The 21142-nt window shown below is 36.2% G+C and overlaps 1 protein-coding gene across 1 annotated transcript in view; it reads right to left on the bottom strand.

The window, feature by feature from the left end:
* LOC126642910 (dynein axonemal heavy chain 5-like) overlaps positions 1-21142 on the bottom strand; it is a 154754-nt gene that overhangs the window by 76294 nt on the left and 57318 nt on the right. The window contains 8 exon segments of the mRNA XM_050320941.1: positions 1301-1468; positions 1988-2224; positions 2323-2412; positions 7483-7794; positions 8695-8912; positions 11573-11762; positions 12785-12919; positions 20240-20434. Coding sequence (XP_050176898.1) covers positions 1301-1468; positions 1988-2224; positions 2323-2412; positions 7483-7794; positions 8695-8912; positions 11573-11762; positions 12785-12919; positions 20240-20434 — 1545 coding nt within the window.

Genomic DNA, 21142 nt, shown 5'->3' with positions numbered 1-21142 from the left:
TGTCTACTGACATTATGCTCTCTTCTGTAAGGAACATACTCTGCTCTATAGCATAGACTCAGGGTAAGCAACTCCCAAGAATCAGCTCCAATTATTTTTAGGGACAGGAATGGCAGCTGAAGGCTGGAGGTTGCCAGTATCTGGACAAAATCCAGTATGCGGAATATCAAGACCACCACCCAGACCCCGCCTCTTCACTCTGCTAAAATAGTTCTCCAGCTGGTGCCAGGAACAGAAGTTGACATTACACCAGCATGCATGTTGGCATCGACAGCCAAGCTGAAAAAGTAGTATTAATGGATGCTGGCATGGGTACAACTCGCTTTATGTCAGGGCTCAGAAAGCACATGGCTGGGGGGCATAAAATGGCTCCAGATTTTAAGAAAGCCAAAGGTCAGTTTAGGCCAGTGTTTTTCAGCTATTTTCAATTTCAAGACCTCTGTAAATCCTCCAGTGGAGCTATAGATGCCTGTATAGCAAATTCAGCTGTCCCAACAGCAGATCAGTTTTATTTAGCTACCTCTCATTGATCAAAGAGTCTACAGACTCCCCTGGAAAACACAGACACCATGCTGAAAACTATGACTCTTACATTTTTTTTTTGAGTAAGGGATGCCAAGTTTGGTATGACATCTGAGTTTGTTCAGCCTTTCAATTATTGACTTTTCTGTAGTAAGTCATTAATATTTGTAAGTGACATATGTTTAACCTGCAGTATTTTATAATACAGAAAACATGAATTTATTAACTTAATAATAATCCTGTTATTTTCTTCTAAAGAACAAAATGTCATTTTCAGTAAAGAAATTGAGAGAGCAGATAATAAACAATAAATTTACCCTCTGAAAACCACCCTGAGCAAAGAAGGAAGTTCTTTCTTTTCAATTTGGTTTCTGGGGAAAGACTGTGCAACAGCGGTGAACAAAAGATCAGTTCACATTTGGCACCACTGACAAAGCACAGGAAAATTAAAAATCTTCCAAGGATCAACATTTTCTTAGCAAAATCTCCAGTTTGACATCTCAAAAGAAAAGAAAGCATATGAAAGAGTATTTATCACATGACCTTGTAGCCACAATTATCAAAGGTTAAAAGAAACCTTTATATTAAATCTAGATACTCTGGGTTTTTTTGCTTGTAGTCCATGTGAGTACTGGCAAAAGGCCTCAGTATGAATGCTAGTACGTAATCTGAAGAAAAATCAAACTACTCTTAGATTTCAATTTAACATTTGTGCCAATGTGAATTACTGTAATGTTATCATACAAACATATTACATATGTTTTTCCATTCCACTTACCTTAATCATAACCGTTTTTGCAGTTCCCTGTTCCCCAATTAGCAGAACAGCTTTTCCTTGCCTCATGATAGTGTGCATTAGAAAGTCTGTTCGAACACTGTCTACGTTTGGAACTAGAATGGAAGTATATTCTGGTACTGAATCTTTAGGATAAATATATTCAGGGACCTGCATAAGAAAGAAATGCATAAAGTTCTGAGAATTTGTACCTGCCCACAGAATCACTTTGCATCAGAACACAAAAGCAAATGTACTTCATAAAATTTACATTAGCAAAATTTTTCTTCCTGAAAGCCAAGAATCCATTTATAATCAATCAGTGCCTTTGCAAGCTTTTCTAAAAGGGTGTTAGACTAACAGGATATTTTCATTCCACTATTCTCTAGTACACGATAAAACCTTTTCATTGCTGGGAGTTCTTAAACAGTAGGGCGATAGTCAGCAGACAAAGCTAAGATCACTTATGTTTCACTTCCAAAGCTATTTCAAATACATGTTTCTATTCTCTGTCAAAGATATTTATGGAGAAAAGAAAAACATATTTCAAAAAAGAAACTCTCAAGCATTTGAAAGGATTAATCTTCCTAACCAAGTTATGTAGGGTTTGAAATAATAAAATAATATGCCTCTTAGCAAATACATCTTGTATACTCATTTAGAAAGCTTAGCATGTTGCTGCATACAAACCTTCTTTGACCAGTGCTCCCACTGGCCACAGGAATCGATACCAAATTCAAACATGGTTTCTTCTCCATTCACAGCTGGCAGTTCTTTCACTGCAGAGTGCTTCCGTAGGAACAGCTCCATTTTCAGCTTGTCATCTGGTTCCAAAAGAGCTCCAGCTGACCACATCACAGCGAAAATGAACAAGCGAGCAAGATGTTTCTCACTGAGCTGCTTCTCATCTCGGTCAGACAGTAAACCCTGCAAAGCAGATGCAATATGTAACTTCTGCCCTCCTTGAACAATGTCCCAGCACAAATAACAGAATCAGAGAAAGAAAAGAGGAATGCCGTATCTACCTGTAGGAGGTCAATAGCTTGTTTGATGTACATGCATTCTAAAATCGACATTTTTGGTGACACAGAAGAAAAAACAAAATCCATCACATCCTGGAAAGGAAAAAGCATCATTTAAAGATTCTGTTTACCAATTTCAATGGTATGATTTATTCTTAGATTAGACCAATTTCTTAATTTTAAATATATTCTAAACTTTATCCCAAACAATATTTTCCCCTGTTTCTGGGATTATAAATATTCAGAGTTAGATCATGACTTTTTTTTTATAACAATAACATATTGGAAAAATAACTTTTATGTAACACATTTAGAACTATTCATATGAGCTTCATATAGGAATTTCCTGATGAACAACTTGAAGACTGCTTTTCAGTTACATCAGGGATCTGCCATTTATGCTCTCCACTGGAGATTTTAATTTACCATTGCCATTTTTGTAGTAGGAGGTTAAAACTACTAGAATTGCTGTAATAATATGTATGTGTGTGTGTATATATATATAATCACAGAAGATGACAAGTTGGAAGGGACCTACAAGGATCACTGAGTCCAATGCATAACCTTACCACTATAAATTTCTGTCTATCTGATCTGTTCTGACTGCACCATAATGTCCCTCTTGAAACCAATAGTCTCATTTTCCTGCAGAATCCTGACAGGATCCAAAGGGAATTTTAGAATTGATTTTAATGGAACTTGGACTTTCCTCATGTTTCTTCATAGTGACGGCTGCCATGCCTGCCTTTGTCAAGTGTTATGCAACACCTTGAATAAAGTTTCAAATTGATGTACAGTCCTGAGATTGGCAGTGCAGAATTGTTTTAAAATATCAACTGCCATCCATAATACAGACTGATGTAAATTATAGCCTATTTCCACCTTCATTTAACAATTTCTAATATAATTCCCTCCCTGTGGGTTCCATTTACCTTTGTAATCTTTGGAAATGAACACTGCCTGCTCATTCTGAGAAGTGAAAGCACAACAGGAACACTATGGGAGATACTAATTTTGGAGGATCCATTTAAGGTGTCAGGAAGAGAGCTAAGACAACAAAGACTTTTGATCACCCAAAGATGTAAACAATTACCTGGATATTTTTTAAAAATCACTGAGCTGTTTAACCACATACTCACCAGCTTTGTTTCAATTTTCAGTTTAATGTTTGCTGCTAAAGTTCTCCAAGAACCCTATGCTGATATTTATTGGCACAGAGACTGAATCAAGATTTTTACACATCCTGAGTTCCATCTCACTAGAATACCAAGTAACACACACAACAAATATATATATTGTAATTAAAAACCCCCTTGAGCATCTTAATCTAGAGTAGGGCTCATGGATAAGTGGTCTAAAAAGACAATCTGAATGTGGGCATACATAGAATCATAGAATGGGTTGGGTTGTAAGGGACCTTAAAGCTCATCTAATTCCATCACCCCACCATGGGCAGGGATACCACTCTATCAGCTTGCTTTTTTTGTTATTTCTTGATGCCTAGAAAAAGTGATTCCACTTCTGTCTGTTGCTTTTTGTGGGTTTCCCCCCAAAATTCCCTAGAGCGCTCAGTTGAGTAACTGTGGGGGTTGTGGATGCCACAAAGGAGTGCCCAGAAGCAGTGTGGGAAATTAAAGTCTAAAGACTTTTAGAGTTTGGACCTAAATCTCACTGACATTCAGTTTCTTCATCTGTAAAATAGACTAGATGTCTCATAGGGCACTGTAAATTGTTCAATAATTGATTTGACACACACAGAATAAAGATATTTCATGCATCAAAGTATTCTGTACTGTCAAGAGCCCAATTTTCACCAGAACTAGTTTTATGGTGCTTATGATTCCAGTGAGGTTTCTTATTCCAGTGAGGTAATTCTTATTCTTCGAGTTTATGAAAAAAAAATCAGTTCCACACATGCTTGTATGTTATTACTACTACCATTTTTGAAACAATATATGGCTGAAAAGAGGATGCAAGATCAAGACAGAAATTTGCATGAATGAACTTGAGTGAATAGTCTGGACAGGGGCACTGGAAAATGAGTTGGGTCATGACAAATACACATAAACTGTGAAGAATTTGGATCAGGAATTTGCTATCTCTTAGAAGGAGATTGAAAAATGAAGTCAGATGCTACAAACTTCTATGAAAAAGAGATCCTTTTCCACAGAGTACAATAGCTATGGAACCCACTGTACTCTAGAACACTCTTCAGGACAGTATGTTAGTAACATATTCAAGACAAGCACAAGAATAATGCAATAATTTAAAGTTATTAATATTTGTAATATTAATTTTAACAACAACATTAAAGTATTATATTTAAGAAACTCTTTGGATTATATATGCATTTCTATGCTCCAGAGGCAATACCAGCCTTTAAACAAATTGGATTGGTGTGAGATTTAACATGGAGGGAGGAATTAGTCACATCTGAAACTTAAGTTCCTACTAGATTTTTTTCATTTAAACAATATGTAGACATGCTGAAACTTAAGTTACTCACATAGCATCCATCACTGGTTTGAGCTTCACACTTCGCAGACAAACTTAATAACACCACTTATATAATTATTTTGATTATTTCAGTTCTTTGGAACTGTCTCAGAAAATTACTTCCATTAGCTAAGCAAATCTATTGCTTATAGGTAGCAGCATCATTCACAAACAAGGAAGTGTCAGCAGAGCTTTTAAATTTAAGAGACTAGAGATTTTTACTTGAAATTACTGCTAAGCAGGAAACATTGCTGACAAGAAAAGGAGGGTGAAAATCCAACCCCTCAATCACTGTTTTAAAAAAATCCTGTGGAAATACAAAAGGACTCTTAAGATAATAATAAATCAAAATAAGGTTCGTTTGGGGAGTTGTTTGGGGTAGGGGTTTTGTCTTTTGTCTTTTGGGTTGGTGTTATTTTTAATCTATCCTTGTCTTTGGACTACCTCCTGACCTTTTTTGTGTATATATCTATATATATGCTGGTGACTTAGAATGTAATTTATAACATACATGAAAAGAATAAATACATTTTTGCCACTGATTCAAAACTATTATTTTCTAACGTTTCCCTCCTTCCTGCTCCTTACTGTACCTTTATTAACAATGATTTTATCCAACATGAAGACTTTCAGTGACAAATACTGTTTTGATTAGCATAAAATATGAGAGTTGCTTGTAAGCAAATTGGAATTACTAGAGCAATTGCCTTACATCTATTTTGGTGGAATTTTAATTGATTTCAAAAAGTCTCTTAAAGTCTACTTAAAGACTGAGTCTCCTTGATTACTCTATTTCCATCTATAGCCTAATCTTCATTTTCTCTGAAAATCAGATTTTTGTAAGATGTTTATATCCATTCTCTTCCTAATACTAGCATTAAATTCAACAAGATCTATACTTGGGGTCTGACTACCAATGCTGATGCATTATTTCAAAAATTTTCTTTTTGAATTTTATAATTTTTTTTATGGTTTGAATTTAACTTTTTTATGTAGGAGAAAATAATAACTATAAAAAGAGACATGTGAACACAAAAGTAGTGTTACTCTCATCTGTAAAATCACTTTTATTGTTTCTATTATTTGAGAAGCAAAGACAGCACATTAAAAGTGAAAGAAAACTGCCAGCATGACAGCTTTCATTTACATTTTGATAGTTCTAAACGCAGCCTTCAGCACTGAAGTAACTTCATATTTCACTGCATTTTCATCTCTCACTCTAATAAAATACATATTTTTCTGGGCTTTATTGCTATTGCTTCAGGCTTGGGCATTTTAAATGTTGTTATTATGTTTTCAGAGCAAGTTGTAGCATAAAATATAAATAGAATTGTGGCAAAGAAGCAGTAAATTGACCTACATATACATTACTTTGGAAGCATATTTTAAAATTCATTCTGAGAATTGTTTTTCTTGCTGCTGCAGTAAATACTATGTCAGATCATTATGTTTTGGAGATAGAACAAAATGAATAGCTTGTTAAAGATTGGATTTAAAGTAAATGGGCACTGAAATGAAAAATATTTGTAAGAAGACCTTTGTTAACATTCAGGGCATTCCAAACCTATATCAATCATTGCTTTTATCATTGATTTGTTTCTGAAATGTCACTCAAAGTTCATTAAAAACTGTATTTAAAAAATATAACAGCAATTAAAAGTATTACAGGAGAAACCCCTGTGAAATCCAACACCAATTATACAGATAAACGGGTAGGAGCAAGCTGATGGGAAACCCAAGTGCATGGGCAGTTGCAGTTACTTCACAGATGTTGAGGAAATCAGAAGATAAGAAAAGATAAGAACAGTGACAGAATTGCAAGGACATAACTATTTGTTTAAAAAGCTCCAAAGCAAAAATATTTCAATGTAATTGAAAAAGTATACTACTGAGATTATGCTTCTATACCCACTACTGAGTAAAACGACCCATAATATTATGAAACCTTCCTAATGGTTCAGTAAGCCAAGGCCAAATGGAGATGGAAAAACATTTAGAATTCTTGCTTTGGATCTAATGATTGAACACAACTTAGTCAAACAATGTATCAAAGAGATGCCATTTCAAAAATTTCCTTTGGAGGAGAAACATGGATAACGAAATCGTAAGAGACAACTACAGTCACCTACACTGAGCTTCCGAACAGCACAGAACAGCACACACACACACTATCCCAGATTAATCCAAATTAGAGCATGTCTTTTAAAAATAACTAAACGATCAAATGCATTCCTGTTTTACCAGAGTAAATCTAGCTTAATTTCTTTCTGCATTTACTTCCTTGTATTTAAAACAAACAAGTTTACACACTTCATTTGTGCATCCTAACAAGAATTAAAATTGCACTAACAATTACAAGCAAAGAGAGTATCTGTTTTGCCAATATGCAATATAAAATAATCACAGGTTTAACAATTCTTTGCCAACTAAAGTATGCCAACAAAACAAAACATCCAAATTATTCATCTGTTATAGTTTCAGTCATTCATTAATGTTAGAGATGATTTTCTCTCTCTCTCTCTCTTTTTTTTTTTTAACATAAACAAAGAGATGTGAATTATTAAAAAAAAAAAAAAAACAAAACAAACACTTAGGAAGAAACAATGCTTCATTAAATAAAGAATAAGAAATGCAATTTTTTTTTCCCAGAAGTGGTTAGTTCAGTACCTGAAATACATCATTAAAGCAATTCCATAGGACATCAGAGTACGTAACAGGTAGTGTTTGCAGCCAAGCCTTTAGAATAGGCTTCCAGTCTAACACAGAGGAACTCATGAAGACCATCCCATTACGAGAAACTGTTGCAGGGGAAGCATTGTCAATGTTGTGAGGTTCAAAAATAATCTTGCAATTGGGGGACATTGGAATACGATCTCCATTGGCCAAAGTAAGGGTCTTATTATCATCCAGAACAGAGTTCAGATTTTCAATCCATATTGCATCAACAGGTCCATCCAAAACTATCCAGATATGCTCACCCTAAAAAAAAAAGGAGAGACACACACATGCAGCTTTACTGAATTGACCAAAAATACACATTTAATTAATATCAGAGAATGTACTCATGGATATAAATAATGAGTCGTAATTTGGTGCTCAGCATGAAATGCAATTTTTACCATTTTCTGAGTGATTCCTTTGTTGTCTTGTGTCAAACAAAAGAAGGATATTAAAGAATAGTGCCAAAAATTGATTTGCACTGTACTAAGCATAAAGCTGTATCTTTCTCCTACAAAAGTGCATCAGCCAGCCTAGCATCCATCAAGATGAATGAAAAAATTTCCCATACAATGCAATCACAGACACAGGCACAAAGTGAGTCCTTGTGGGATGTTATACAAGTATTTCATGTAAGGCTTCCCATTTTCCAAGTGAGAACTGAATGACTTTTCAGAAGATGTAAGTGTAATCATGATTCCATGAAACATGATCTGCAGGTTTGATAGGAGAATTGGGAAATGCCTATATCGATTTCTTACCCAAGCCTCCTACATTCTCATATAACTAGTGAAAAACAGTGGTAATGACACAAAATCAGACAGGAGAAAATTAACTTTCCTGTCCTCAAAACATGAACAGATCCTGCTTTTGTGTTTGAATGGTAGGACCACCTGCTTACAGAAGGAAGCATATCCCTTAAAATATTTTCCAAATTAATTCTGGAACCTCAGATGCTTGGGAAGCCTAGTGTTATCTGGCATATATATGTAATTCTGACTCTTGTGTACATAGAGCTCACTAGACACAAAGCTAAACTAACACTGCATATTCCCATTTGATTCAATAGTGGAAGATCTCTCAGATAAATGACAGGTAATGAGACCTTATGGAAACAGTATTAAATGTCCTTATTAACTATCACGATACAATATCCATTACCTTCTTTGCTTTTAAAGTTTTTCTCCATAATGTAGAGAAAATACCATCTGTCCAGTCATTTGTAGCAACATCAAGGGTACCAAACATCTGGGAAGCTGTGATTGCCTTTGGGTTCATTCTCATCTCTTTATGAGGAGCACCACAATCTGTCATTGCTTTCATCAAAATATTAATGCATTTTGTCTTTCCTGCACCAGTTGGACCTAGAGTCATGATACCTTAAAACAACACAAACATGGTTTAAAATGAAATGTCAGTATGTCACGGTACCATTTAATGGTTCATTGCATCAATGATCTTTGTTTTAGTTTTACCAAAAGCCAATACAAAAGGATGTTTCTCACTCCATTTAATGTTGATTGAAACAGAATTTGAAAATATTATTAAAAGGCCTCTACAAATGTCTGCTCTATTATGATAGGCAAGCCTATGTGGGTCTGTATCCTCCCTCAGGCAGTTCTTTTCCTTTTTCTAATGAGAAAACACAACTGCCTTTTGATGTTTGCATGCAATGACATTGACATGACTGGTGGCAAACAAAACCAGTAATTTCTAAATATATTTAATGAGAATGGTTAACTTCCAATGATACACAAAATTGAATATATCTTTCTGAAGCAAAAGTAACAAAAATATGTACCTGCATCCATCCATGCTGACATTTTAATACATCTTTCTTACGTAAAACCAGTTAACAGCAACAACACTTAATTTCATCAGTGTATACTTACGTTGCCTGAGGGAAATAAATCATGTCCACAACAATAAATTGAGCCTACAGTTGAACTTTTTTCGTTATGTTTTCTAGATCACCTATTCAAGAGGCCCAGAATCCATCCAAAATCTGATGGAACATTCAAACTGAGACTTCTAAAGTCATTTAAGGGAGCTAGACAACTCCTATTAACCCTAAAGGCAACTGGACAACACAATTCTTAGTTGGCTTTGAAAATTTCTTCAACATAGGTACCAACAGAACAATCCCAAAACCTAGTTACAAACTCAATCCAACACAATCCAGATTGCTTGATGTTTTCTCTAAAACTAAAGGGAGTGGGATGTTCTCCAAAACAATCTGAGGACCCAGAAAATCACTTCCTTGTGCCATATGTTACATATGGGGAAATCTAATAATAATTCAATGTTAACAGAATGGCCTTTCTGCTGCTTTCAATGGTATTTCAATTAAAATTGTTATGCCAAACAGATTTCAGGATCCATGCACTGAATCTCCATGGATGTGTGTGTGTGTGTGTGTCTGTGTCTGTGTGTCTGTGTGTGTGTGTATGTGTGTCTGTACAAGCACTTCATGTGCACATGCTGCCTCTATTTCAACTAAGAGAAATCATACATTTTAGAGATTTTTTTCTTGATTTTTTAAAATCCCATGGCAACCTCTCCATAAAGCCAAGCATCAGCAAGTAGGAGAAACAGAAGTCAGGAAAATAATCTTCTTCCCTCCATGCAGTAACTTCTGTCATAGAAAGGCCTGAGTATCCAACTGTTTGGCCAATTGGAACTACGTGACCTGGAAATAGTAGGGATGTGTAGAGAGAAGAGGCATCTAAGCAGAATGTCACAGTGGATCCTGAAGATTTTTGAGGAACAGTGAATCTGTGGTGTCTAAGAGATCAAACAGCTTCTTCTAACAAGAGGTACATTTAATGATGACTGAAATCATTAAAATTTCCATGGTTCTTATATAGAAGTAGTTATGGTTTGATACGAATCCAGCTATCTGGATGTAAATTATTAATTCTGCACAGCATGAACCAGTTCTTTCGTCTAACCAATAATCTGAATTAAAAGTTTGAGGCATTAAGGGTTCATACTGTGCTATGTGAATGAGTATTTCCTTTTATTTGTTTTATCAGTTTAAGCTTACTATTCTTTCATTATTACATGATAGGGGAGAATAAGAAAGGATGACATCTTCATAAATATTTTCTCCTTTAGTTACATTTCCTTTATATTTTCCCCTTATTATAATAAAAAGCCATTAGTTGTTAGAGGTTAGTGGCATGGGGGGCATTTCAAAGCTGGGATACTTTTTTTTCCACTCAGCTATGAATTGTAAACCTGGATTTACTACTGTCTTTGATACCCTTCCTAGGACAGGGTATCATTTTGTGCACGGTAAAAATGCACTTTCATAGAATCACAGAATGGTTGAGGCTGAAAGGAACTTCTGGAGCGGTTGTCTTGTCCAACTCCCCTGGTCCAGCAGGAGGCAGGTTTATTTCTCCTCAGTATAAATGGCAAGAATCAATCACAAAGAAACCACTTGAACTTACACAGCTCTTACATCTTAACCACAGAATCACAGAATATTCTGAGTTGGAAGGGACCCACAAGGATCATTGAGTCCAGCTCTTAAGTTAATGGCCCATACAGGGATCAAGCCCACAACCCTGGCGTTCATTGTATTGCATGCATGGTAGAATCTATGAAAATAAAGGTTTGAGAGGTTATTTCTGATAATCCTCTCAGCATTATAATCTCACAGTAACATTAAACTTGAGCTTCATGACTGAGCTCTGAGGGCAACAATTGTTTTCAGAACACTAAACAAAATCGCTGTCTCTGGATTCTAATGTATACATTTTAACTTGTTCTACAGAAATTTCAATCACTGAAGGCCACACTCATATTTCCCATAAAAACGTAACACAACAAAGCTAAAATCTCACTATGTGTGCATTGCACACTAAAAAAAGGTCATAACTGCTTTGTAGTAAATTATCCACACAGGCTTTAAAAATTACATCTGTTCAATTTAAAAATAAATTTTTCCTGAAAATAATCTCCATTCTGTAGCAGATAATAAAAAAAAAATATTGCTTTTATGCAGTCTCAAAACCTCATCTAGCATGCTAACCATGTCGGACTTGTTGAGTTTCATACAGCTGAATAAGTTTAAGTATCCATGGTGGATGATGAATAAGCCCTGCTTTCTCTGTCTGTTTTTGGATGGCTGACTGTAGTTCAGGATACCCAGCTTTATCCAAAGTAATTCCAGGGAATAGGTCATTAATGAGACTCATAAATAAAGGTTCATCTTCATCCACCTGTGAAAGATAAAGTAGGGGGATATACATTATTTATTTATTGAAATTATTATTTTAGCTGCAAACAATCTTCAAGAATACACCATTTGAAAGAGGGCAGTAGAAAATACAATCTTTTCCAAAGCAAATATTATAATTATCCACTAGTTTTATGAAGTGAATTTCACACAATGCAATCACAAGTAATAATTTCCATATTAAATACTTAAAGTTTATAAAAATGCTAACAATATAGTTTTCTTCAATATATACAGACAAACATTTCTTCATTTATTACATAAGTTTGCAAGATTTATTCCAATCATATTTTGCCTGAGAATTTTTATAGTTTTTTCCTTCTGTAAATCACTGAAGCACTGCTATAGGTTGGTTTGAACACATGTACCACTGCACTGAATAGACAAACATCAGAAAAAGAGTAATTGACTTCATCATAAAACTGGCTCCCAAGGTAAATACACAGAGTCTAGACATGCTATAACCTCTTAATTACAGCAATAAAAAGAAAGATGAATACTTTAAATAGTATTATTGAAAGACATTAGACTATACAAGTAGGCGTTAGCTGCTTCCAATTACCTCACTTACTGAAATTCTTACGATGTTCTGAAAAGGCAACAGACTCCCAAGAAATATATAAATTGAAATTCAGGATTAAGAAGGGTCTTTGATGACATTATTAAAAGTTAATACAATATATTCTTCCTTTCTCTCCTTAGAGCAAGAATTAAAAACAAGAGCCAATTAGAGGATCAGGTAGGTCCCCTAGGATCTGATGGTATTTCCAATGATTTTTTCAGCTAAAGCTTCTGATGTGTTTTCGTCTCTTTAAAAGACAAATAATGCTCACATAGTAACTGTATTCTGATTCTCCACTCATTGATGTATCACTTATCATATTAAAAACTGCAAAATAATGTATCCAACCACTGAAGAAAAATAGCTTTTCAAAGTGCATAATAAATGCTCTTAAAAATGCAAACAAAATACTCTATTGGGGAAAGTCACCAGTGTTACAGTACCAGTTTGGAGAGGTTCATGTCCCGCAGAACTCTCATCACAACAGTTTTCTCTGGCTCTTGGGGATTAGATCTTTTCACTGCTCCAAGTGTTCTTAAAACAGACAGGATATTTCTAAGCCCAAAGTCATAGTGAACCTTGAAATAATGCATAAACACGGTTGGTACTATAAAGATCAAACACTTTAAAATCAAGAGAGGGCTGAAAACTAAATTCATTAAATAAATAAATGTTACTGAACTTTCAAATACGATGAAATTCACAGCTCTTCATCTTTTCAACTAGATCTCCACTACTGTTGTTATCAAATCCTCCAGGTGTTTTCTAGTTCTGTATGTCTGTATCTACCAAGTGTCCTTTTTGGTGGTAGACTACCATTTTTACAAGTTGTCTGTAACAGAGCTGCATCTTCTAGCACTTTGCTAAGTTCATAAATGAAACCACATGTCTCCAGACTGCCCTCTGCTTTCTGCTTGCACAAGAACTGTTGCTATCTTGATGTACGGTTCTGGGATTCATGACTAAAAGGGCCAATCTGTTGCTGATATTAAGAAATATGCTGAAATTATTCAGATACAATTTGTTATATGTAAGTCTATCTTAATGTTCAATGCTCTCAATGACTTTCTGCTTTGTGGAAGGATTCCTAACAACTTGATTCAGAACAGAAGGATTTACTTCCACAGCCATGTACATACTAGAGGTGTATCTAACTAGCTTTGGACTTAGGGAGGCAAGGTCTGGACTATCTTTCCTTTTTCTACTGGCACAGTCTGAACATTTGTAGAGTCATATAAACATACTCAACTAATTTTTGCACTTATACCAGAACATACAAGTCTTATTTAACACTAGATTTGAAAACATATACAAATGTTATGTAATGTATTTCCTCTTTGACCACTGATGCTAATCCTAGAAGGAAAGCTATCAGGATAAAGGTTTTAAATTATAAAGTCTCCATAACTGCTGGCTGCTCAGAAGACTAAATGCTAAAGACCGACATGAAAGGAGATAATCAAGATATTATTGTATTTGGAGAATATCTGCCCCTTCTGATTAATCAGAAATGTTTTTGAGACACTATCTATTGTGTGTTGCCCTTGTCCAGCCTCCAGCCACCCATCCAACTACTCTTTCACTTCCCCTGCTCAACAGAACAGAGTGAAAAAAGATAAAAAGAAAGCTCATGAGTCATATATAAAGACAGAGACATCACTTACTAACTAACATCACAGACAAAATAGACTTGACTTGGGGAAAAATAATTTAATTTATGGCCAACTAAAATATATTTGGATGGTGAGAAACAAAGACAAATTAAACCAGCATCTTTTGCACAGACCCCACCCCTATTTTCCAGGCTGACAAATTGGAACAATACATTGAGTAAACCCCAGAATTTTCATCAAGGAATAACTTACTGATTTAGTTTGTAGATGATACCTATCTGTTGAACTGGACCGTAACCAGAGTTCAAAATTACTAAGAGAAATTCAATACATTATTTATGCATGATGCAATGAAATAAAGGCAAAATATTAAAGATGGAAACAACCAACTGCACAAATAAAGAGTAACATCTTCTATTCATCGAGTTGAGAAACAAGTCAGGTGCAGAAAGCTTTGCAGAAAAATATCTGACATTGGAATGAAGCCACAAACTCCTCGATAACTTATCTACAATTATAGTAGGCAATAAAAATAGAAGAGTCCTTTTTAGAAGAGTTGAAATGATATTTCTCTTGTAGTTGGCACCTCTATCCAGCCCAAAAGCTGGATTCCACATTTGAAGATGAACCCTACTGAAGAGAAATTAGAAAGGAAATTAAAGTTTTCAGTTGAATAGAAAACATGCTATATCAGGAAGAAGTAAGAAAAAATTTACTGTAGAAGTAGGAAGAGTGAATATGTAGGAAGAGTTATGACAAAATTCTTCAACATGCAAAAGATACCTGCAGAGAGAAAGACAGGAGGAATAGAAAGGGGAAGAAGTAATGCACTGCAATAGAGCAAGGGATATTCAGGTTAACTTTTAGTGAAAACGTTGTGACCACAATGAAAACAAAACTTTGGAACAGACTGCCGGGGAAACTGCAAGCTATCTGTCAGTAGAAAGTGTTAAGGAGAGTCACAACTATTTCTCTCAAATTATTTACTTATTATTTGTCCTCCAGAAAGGTAAATGAATGACTCGCTCAGGGCTTTGCCCAGCTTCTTCTTCTGTTATTCAATCAGATGGCAAGCTGTTACCAGTTGAAAAAGTTAGGTATGAATATTCAGCCACTTACCACCAGGAAATTTCATTTTCAGAATGGAAACATTAATACAAAAAGATAACAACATCATGTGATGTTTGGAAAGCATATTTTATGTTGATAACGAAGTCAGGTATCATTTGTTAAACAGTATATCCTAGTGAAATGTATGGAATCATGACAAGGGTTGATACATTTCTTTTTTCCCTTGCTAGATGACCGTCATTAACATACTGGAATGAGTCTAGCAATGAATGACTAAGTGAGCGGAAAAGAGACGATGGTCAAAATTTTCAATGGGGGAAATTGCAATGGTTTGCATTATTAAGATTCTTTACACAGAAAAGGTACCCAGAGAGACTGAATATCTCCATCCTTGGAGATATTCAAAACTCAACAAGTGCCTTAGCCACCTGCTCTAAATTGACCCATGCTGGGCTAGAACTTGGACAACGTGACTTCTGGAGGTCTCTTCCAACTTACTGGAGTCTATGTCTATAAAAGTGATGACTGTGTTAAATTTGAAGAAATACTTTCATATCTATTAGAAAATTTAAAATAAGCTGAAATTACTTTTAAAGACAGGTTTTCTGGTGCATTCCAACTGACCTACACGATGGGTGGTTCAAAGAGACTATCATTTATATACCTTAATCAGTCTGCTAGGTTTACAACTGCTTTGCCTTTCAGGAATGGCACAGAACAGCTAGAATTTACTGGCAAATGTGGATTATGAGTTATTTCCTTGCTACATCTTTTAACAGTAGGGAAAAGATTGCACTTGAGCAAAATGCAGTGGTACAGCCAATGCTCTTGTAAGAAGGAATTAAAAAATGGGAAAATAAAAATCTCAGTACGAGAGATTTTTAGAGTACTTGCTCCATGGGGAAAAGAAAAAAAAAAAAAAAAAAAAGGGGGATATCAGTGGTTTTCTCCATATGAAAGTACCTTAAACAGATGATCCTCAAAAAGGGATTACTGCCTCATTTGCTTTCAAGCTTTGTTAGGTTTTTCTTTTCAGTTTCTATGGTTTTCCCTAAGCTGGGTGAAGCTTTGTGGAAGGAGGCAGTAGGGAAGAAGTGCTATAACAAAGACAAATAATTCATTCAGCTTTGGGGGCTCTGTCAGAGTAACTCTTTCACAGGCTTGTGGACACCTTGGGCTTCCTACATTTGCGAAGGACTATTCTTTTATTTTACTGGTGTTTTTTTTCTTTACTGAAGGAGATGAGTTAATCAGTGTGCCTTTGGCTACTTGTGAGTCAGAGTTTCTCCTTCTACAGTCTGCATTTGTGTGCATAAAATGTCTGGAGGACTTAATGTATTGCTCCTGGCAAATTCTTTTTAGATTTTTTGGGACGTAAGTTCAGCTGGTGAATGGTTGTTTGTTTTATTTTCTTCTGATAATATATTGCACTTGCTGAAAACAGGCAAAATTCTGTCATTTCCTATTGCATTGGTTCTTTATGTCATCCTGATCTTTCCAGTCAACTGCCTGGATACTGAGCATTACTTAACTTCAAATTTCAAATTCACCATTGAGATTAAATAAATAAGTTCCACTAGGAAAGGTAGATTAATACGAATCATAGAATCACAGAATGCTTTAGGTTGGACATGACCCTAAAGATCATCTGGTTTGAACACCTCTGCTATGGGCAGAGAACCTTCCACTAGACTGGATTACTCAGAGCCCCATCCAATCTGGCCTTGAACATTTCCAGGGATAGGAAATCCAGAACCTCATTGACCAACCTGTTCCAGTGCCACACTACCCTTTATAGTAAAGAATTTCTTCCTAGTATGTAGTTGAATAAGCCTCTAAAAAAGACTGTCTGTACTTTATAATTTTAGTTTTCTGGCTAGACAGAAGCAATTTGTATCCCACTGTACTCTTAGAAACATTTCCAGTTCATGAGACTCCCATATCTAATCTGATGAACTCATTAGATCTTTCTCTATATATAATCACATACTGCATCAAATGTACTCCCCAGACTACAACAAACTTCACGAGGAACCTTAGCAAGTGATTCCAATTATTCCATTACTACTTCAACTATGAATGATGGGGGAGGGAAATAACAACACATATTCAATGGAGGAAGTGATGGACTCAACTGAGAAGAAAAAAGTCCAGTCTGTAGTGGACAAGAGAGACATCAGGAATGACAAAACAGCATGGGAAGTGGCTAAGCTCAAGTGTATTTGTGCAGATAAGGAAGGGCAAAGAGAACAGCATCACGATAGCAGAAGCAGGTGCCAACTGGAAGTGCTAGGTTCACTAAGGCATGCAGCATGACAACAAAACAGGAAAAATTAAACCTTTGTGTGCCGTTGTGGGGCTACAGTCTACCAAGGAAATGTGGTGGGATAGCTGCAATGGATGGATACAGGCTCTTTAGGATGGACAGGCCAGGAGGACTGGATGGACAGTTGCCCTTTAAAGTGAAAATGTAGGAATGCTTTCCCTCAGGATGGCTAATGAGCCAGTTGAAAGCACCTGTGTTAGAATTAGAGGGCTGAACAACCTTGTGGCAGATGTCTGCTGCAAATGTCCTGATGAGGAAAAAGCTGATTAATCTTTCTCCCAACAACTGGAGTTAGCCTCACCTTTGCAAGCCTTGATCCTCACTAGGGGCTTGACACACCCCAGTATCTGCTGGAAAGGCAACACAGCAGGGCAGAGGCATTCTAGGAGATTTAAACACTGTCTCCAATAACATCCTGACAGAGAAACTGGTGACTAGACAAGATGGTCAAACACTTCAACAGCTTGACCAAAGAGGCTGTGCAGTCTCTATCCTTGGAGACATTCAAAGCTCATCTAGACAAGGTGCTGAGCTACCTGCTCTCTTTGACTTCACTTTGAGCAGAGGTATAGGCCTTATTAGGCCTTATTGACCTTCAGAGTTCTCTTCTAAACTCAGTTGTTCTCTGATTTTATAATTGCATATAATGGATTTATACAAGAGCAGGACTGCCCAAAGGGCTGCTGATAGGCACAGGCAGGAGGACATAGGAGCATACTACCATAGGTTTGCAGAAGGTTGTGCTTCCTGGCTCATATTACTCAGTATGGAATGATCCAGGATATCATGCACGAGGTAAACTGCTAGAAGTAAAGATCAGCCTAGCAGGTTTCTCTGATGGATACTGTACAAATGTGAGATGGTCCTGAAGAAATGATAAATACGGATGGAAAACTATTCCCTGCAGACATCATGGCTTGCATAGTAAGAACCATGGAATTTAAGTTATCATAGAGATATAAATATAAGATGCAAATACATAATTGTGATGTAGCTGGGTGTAAGGGTTGTATGTGCACACCCAGAGCACGTGGTCATTGATTTTCACTAATGTCAAGGAACTCCCTTGCTAGCATCAGCCCATATGAGGCAAAAGGACTGACCTGAGACGAGGTGACTGAGCTACATGTCTTCATGACCAAGAATTTGACTAACTGGTACAGGAGTTTTCCAGATGAGAATTTCAGACAGTTTCACAGAGTCTTCCAAGCAGTTCCTACAATCCCTAGGCCAACTGATAAGCCTAACTTATATGCTTCAGGATGTTAATTAACATGATGAGTGGAGAGTCTTGCTATCTCAGAGGCTCCAGGGCAGTTTCTGCTGCAGAAATGACCAAACTGCACATAGAAACTCCTTGTGCAGTTGCAGTAATGATTGTGCATAAATCATTGTACACTGTTAAGATATTTAAAATAAGTTTTGTACACAGTTAAGTTTTGTTTAGGTGTGAGCACTAAATTTTTAAGTAATCTGTCCAGGAGTGAACCACTTCTAACACCTGTGACAGCAGAAAATGAGCAAAGCACTTTTCCAGAGGTAGAAGGCCAAATTTCTGATGCCTGCCCACACTCCTTTTTCACACTGAAGGAAAGAATCATGTGCAAGACAAAAAAACATCACCCAAATTGAGGCAATAAGAAAACTTAGACCTATAGAGGCCAAGCCTGAAAGAAAAAAAAAAAAAAAAAAAAAAAGATGCATATTCAATACTCTGGAAACAAGGTGTGTTTCTGACTGCTAAAACTGTGCATACACAAATTTTCCTAAAAAATGTCCACAGATTCCACTTAAGAGAGAGCTCTGACAAATGCACCCTAATAACTATAAAACACAGGCAGATGACAGGCCTGAGAGAGTAGGTTGGACAGTAACAAATGGACTAACACTAGAGATGCCTGATCAATATAAGGTGATTCAGATTGCCTGAAAACTAATATGAAGGCTAAAGGAGATGCCCTGGCCAATATTACAGGGAAGCCAGTAGCAAATATGACCTGTCAAAAGCCAGTCTACAACACAAAGCTAGTGAATAAAACTCTCTCATAAAAATAAATCTGAGAGAAAGGAAAACTGGAATTAAGTTTGGTTATATATATATTGAGAGGGAACTTACAGAAGTGTGAAGAAAGGAAGAGAAAATCCAAATCTGTACTGGTTTTGTTTTAACTCTGATGCACTAAATATGATGCACCATTACCTTATTCTGTTATTGTCCAAGATTCTACATGGAAATTGATATAATGACTAATAAATACATGGTATATAACTGAAATCAAATAATGGATGGATTATGTGGAGAAGGTAGTCAATATGCCCAGGTTCCTCAGGATCCAACCAATGCAGGTGTTTGAGCCATAATGTATGCACCATTCATGTGATTTCCCATTGAGACCCTCTAGTGGACAGCCAGCACAGGGTATTCAAAAGGCAGGAACTATTTTTGTTTCTACTTAAATACACCATACCAAACAGAACAGCACTTTTCTGTTTCTAGCAGTACTAGGCAAGACAGTGTCTTGTAGGTGTTCTTCAGTTATTTACAATTCTTACACTGCCTCTTCAATAGATCTAGCCTTCAAAAGTGGAGACATTGAAAAATGTGTCCTCCAGAAAGTTCAGCAGAGCAATGTACACCATTCCTCATAACTTCTCCAGTAACTGCACTCTGCTTAAGAATCACAAAACAAACTTCCTTTAGTACTCAATTTACTGTGAAAAATAAAAAGAACACGATCATTTCAGACTCTGTTCCTGGAACCTGAAACTGAAAACCCTAAAAAATGAATAGGCTCACAAGTGTGAAAATAATTGTATATTCTATGAAAGTATATTGTCTACATATCCTCCCAGTGACAGCTTACAGTTGGAAAAAATATTTATTTTACCTGTTTAGATAACTGCTCTTCACAGAGTTTGTACAGTGTATAGAATTTTTGACTAAGGACTTGGTTGTCTCGGAAACCAGCACTTGCCAGCTTGACTCGCATAATAATGCTACGGTCAGGCACCATCATAGCAACCGTGCGAAACTGAATCTTCAGATTTTCGGGAAGTTCCTGTCGTCCTGCATAGCCAGGGTTCTAAAAAAATGCAGTATATAAACCAAAACATTATATCATGGAAGCAGAATAGGAAGGTTTATCTTCTCTGATAATTATTTGGCAAACACAGAAGCACATGTGAGATTACAAAGGGTAACTTGAGCATGTCACAATCACACATAACTACACAGTTGCCTCAATACTACAGTTCATAAAGTATGGGGAATCCCACGTTATTTGGAGATGTCCAAGGCACACAGATATAGACACACACCTTACAAATCTTGTTGGAGCTGTTTTATATGGTTACTTCCTCAGGGTCTTGATAGTGTTCCAGCACTGGAAGTTACTGTCCCCAGTGAGAGTTCCCAGACCATTTCAGTGTGAAGTCAGTCAGGCAGTGCAAGCCCTTGCTGAATATAATTTAAACTAATGGATCTGACCTCTCACTGAAGATGTCTAAGTCATTCATGTGACTACTGCATGGCTCCGTTGTGACAATAATAGTCACTAACTGTGCAGTGATAACTTCTTAAACCCTTCCAGCTCTTTACAAACTGTCTTCACATTGGTCTTTGTATGCCACTAATTTGCCCTCTTTTCAAATTACAGTGATGACATTGAGTCCTTTTCAAAGGTAGTACACCCTAATATAAAGACAAATGAGCCTATTTTGAGTTGTTGGTTTGTAGTTAGCTGAGAAGAGGGAGATACAAAGATACTTTTAGGGTATTCTTATACTTTCCA

Source organism: Myiozetetes cayanensis, unplaced genomic scaffold (genome assembly GCF_022539395.1).
Source record: "Myiozetetes cayanensis isolate MyiCay16 unplaced genomic scaffold, myiCay2020 scf1, whole genome shotgun sequence".
In the NCBI taxonomy this organism is placed as follows: domain Eukaryota; kingdom Metazoa; phylum Chordata; class Aves; order Passeriformes; family Tyrannidae; genus Myiozetetes; species Myiozetetes cayanensis.
Note: the sequence above shows the minus strand (reverse complement) of the source record. Positions and strands in the feature narration are given on the sequence as shown.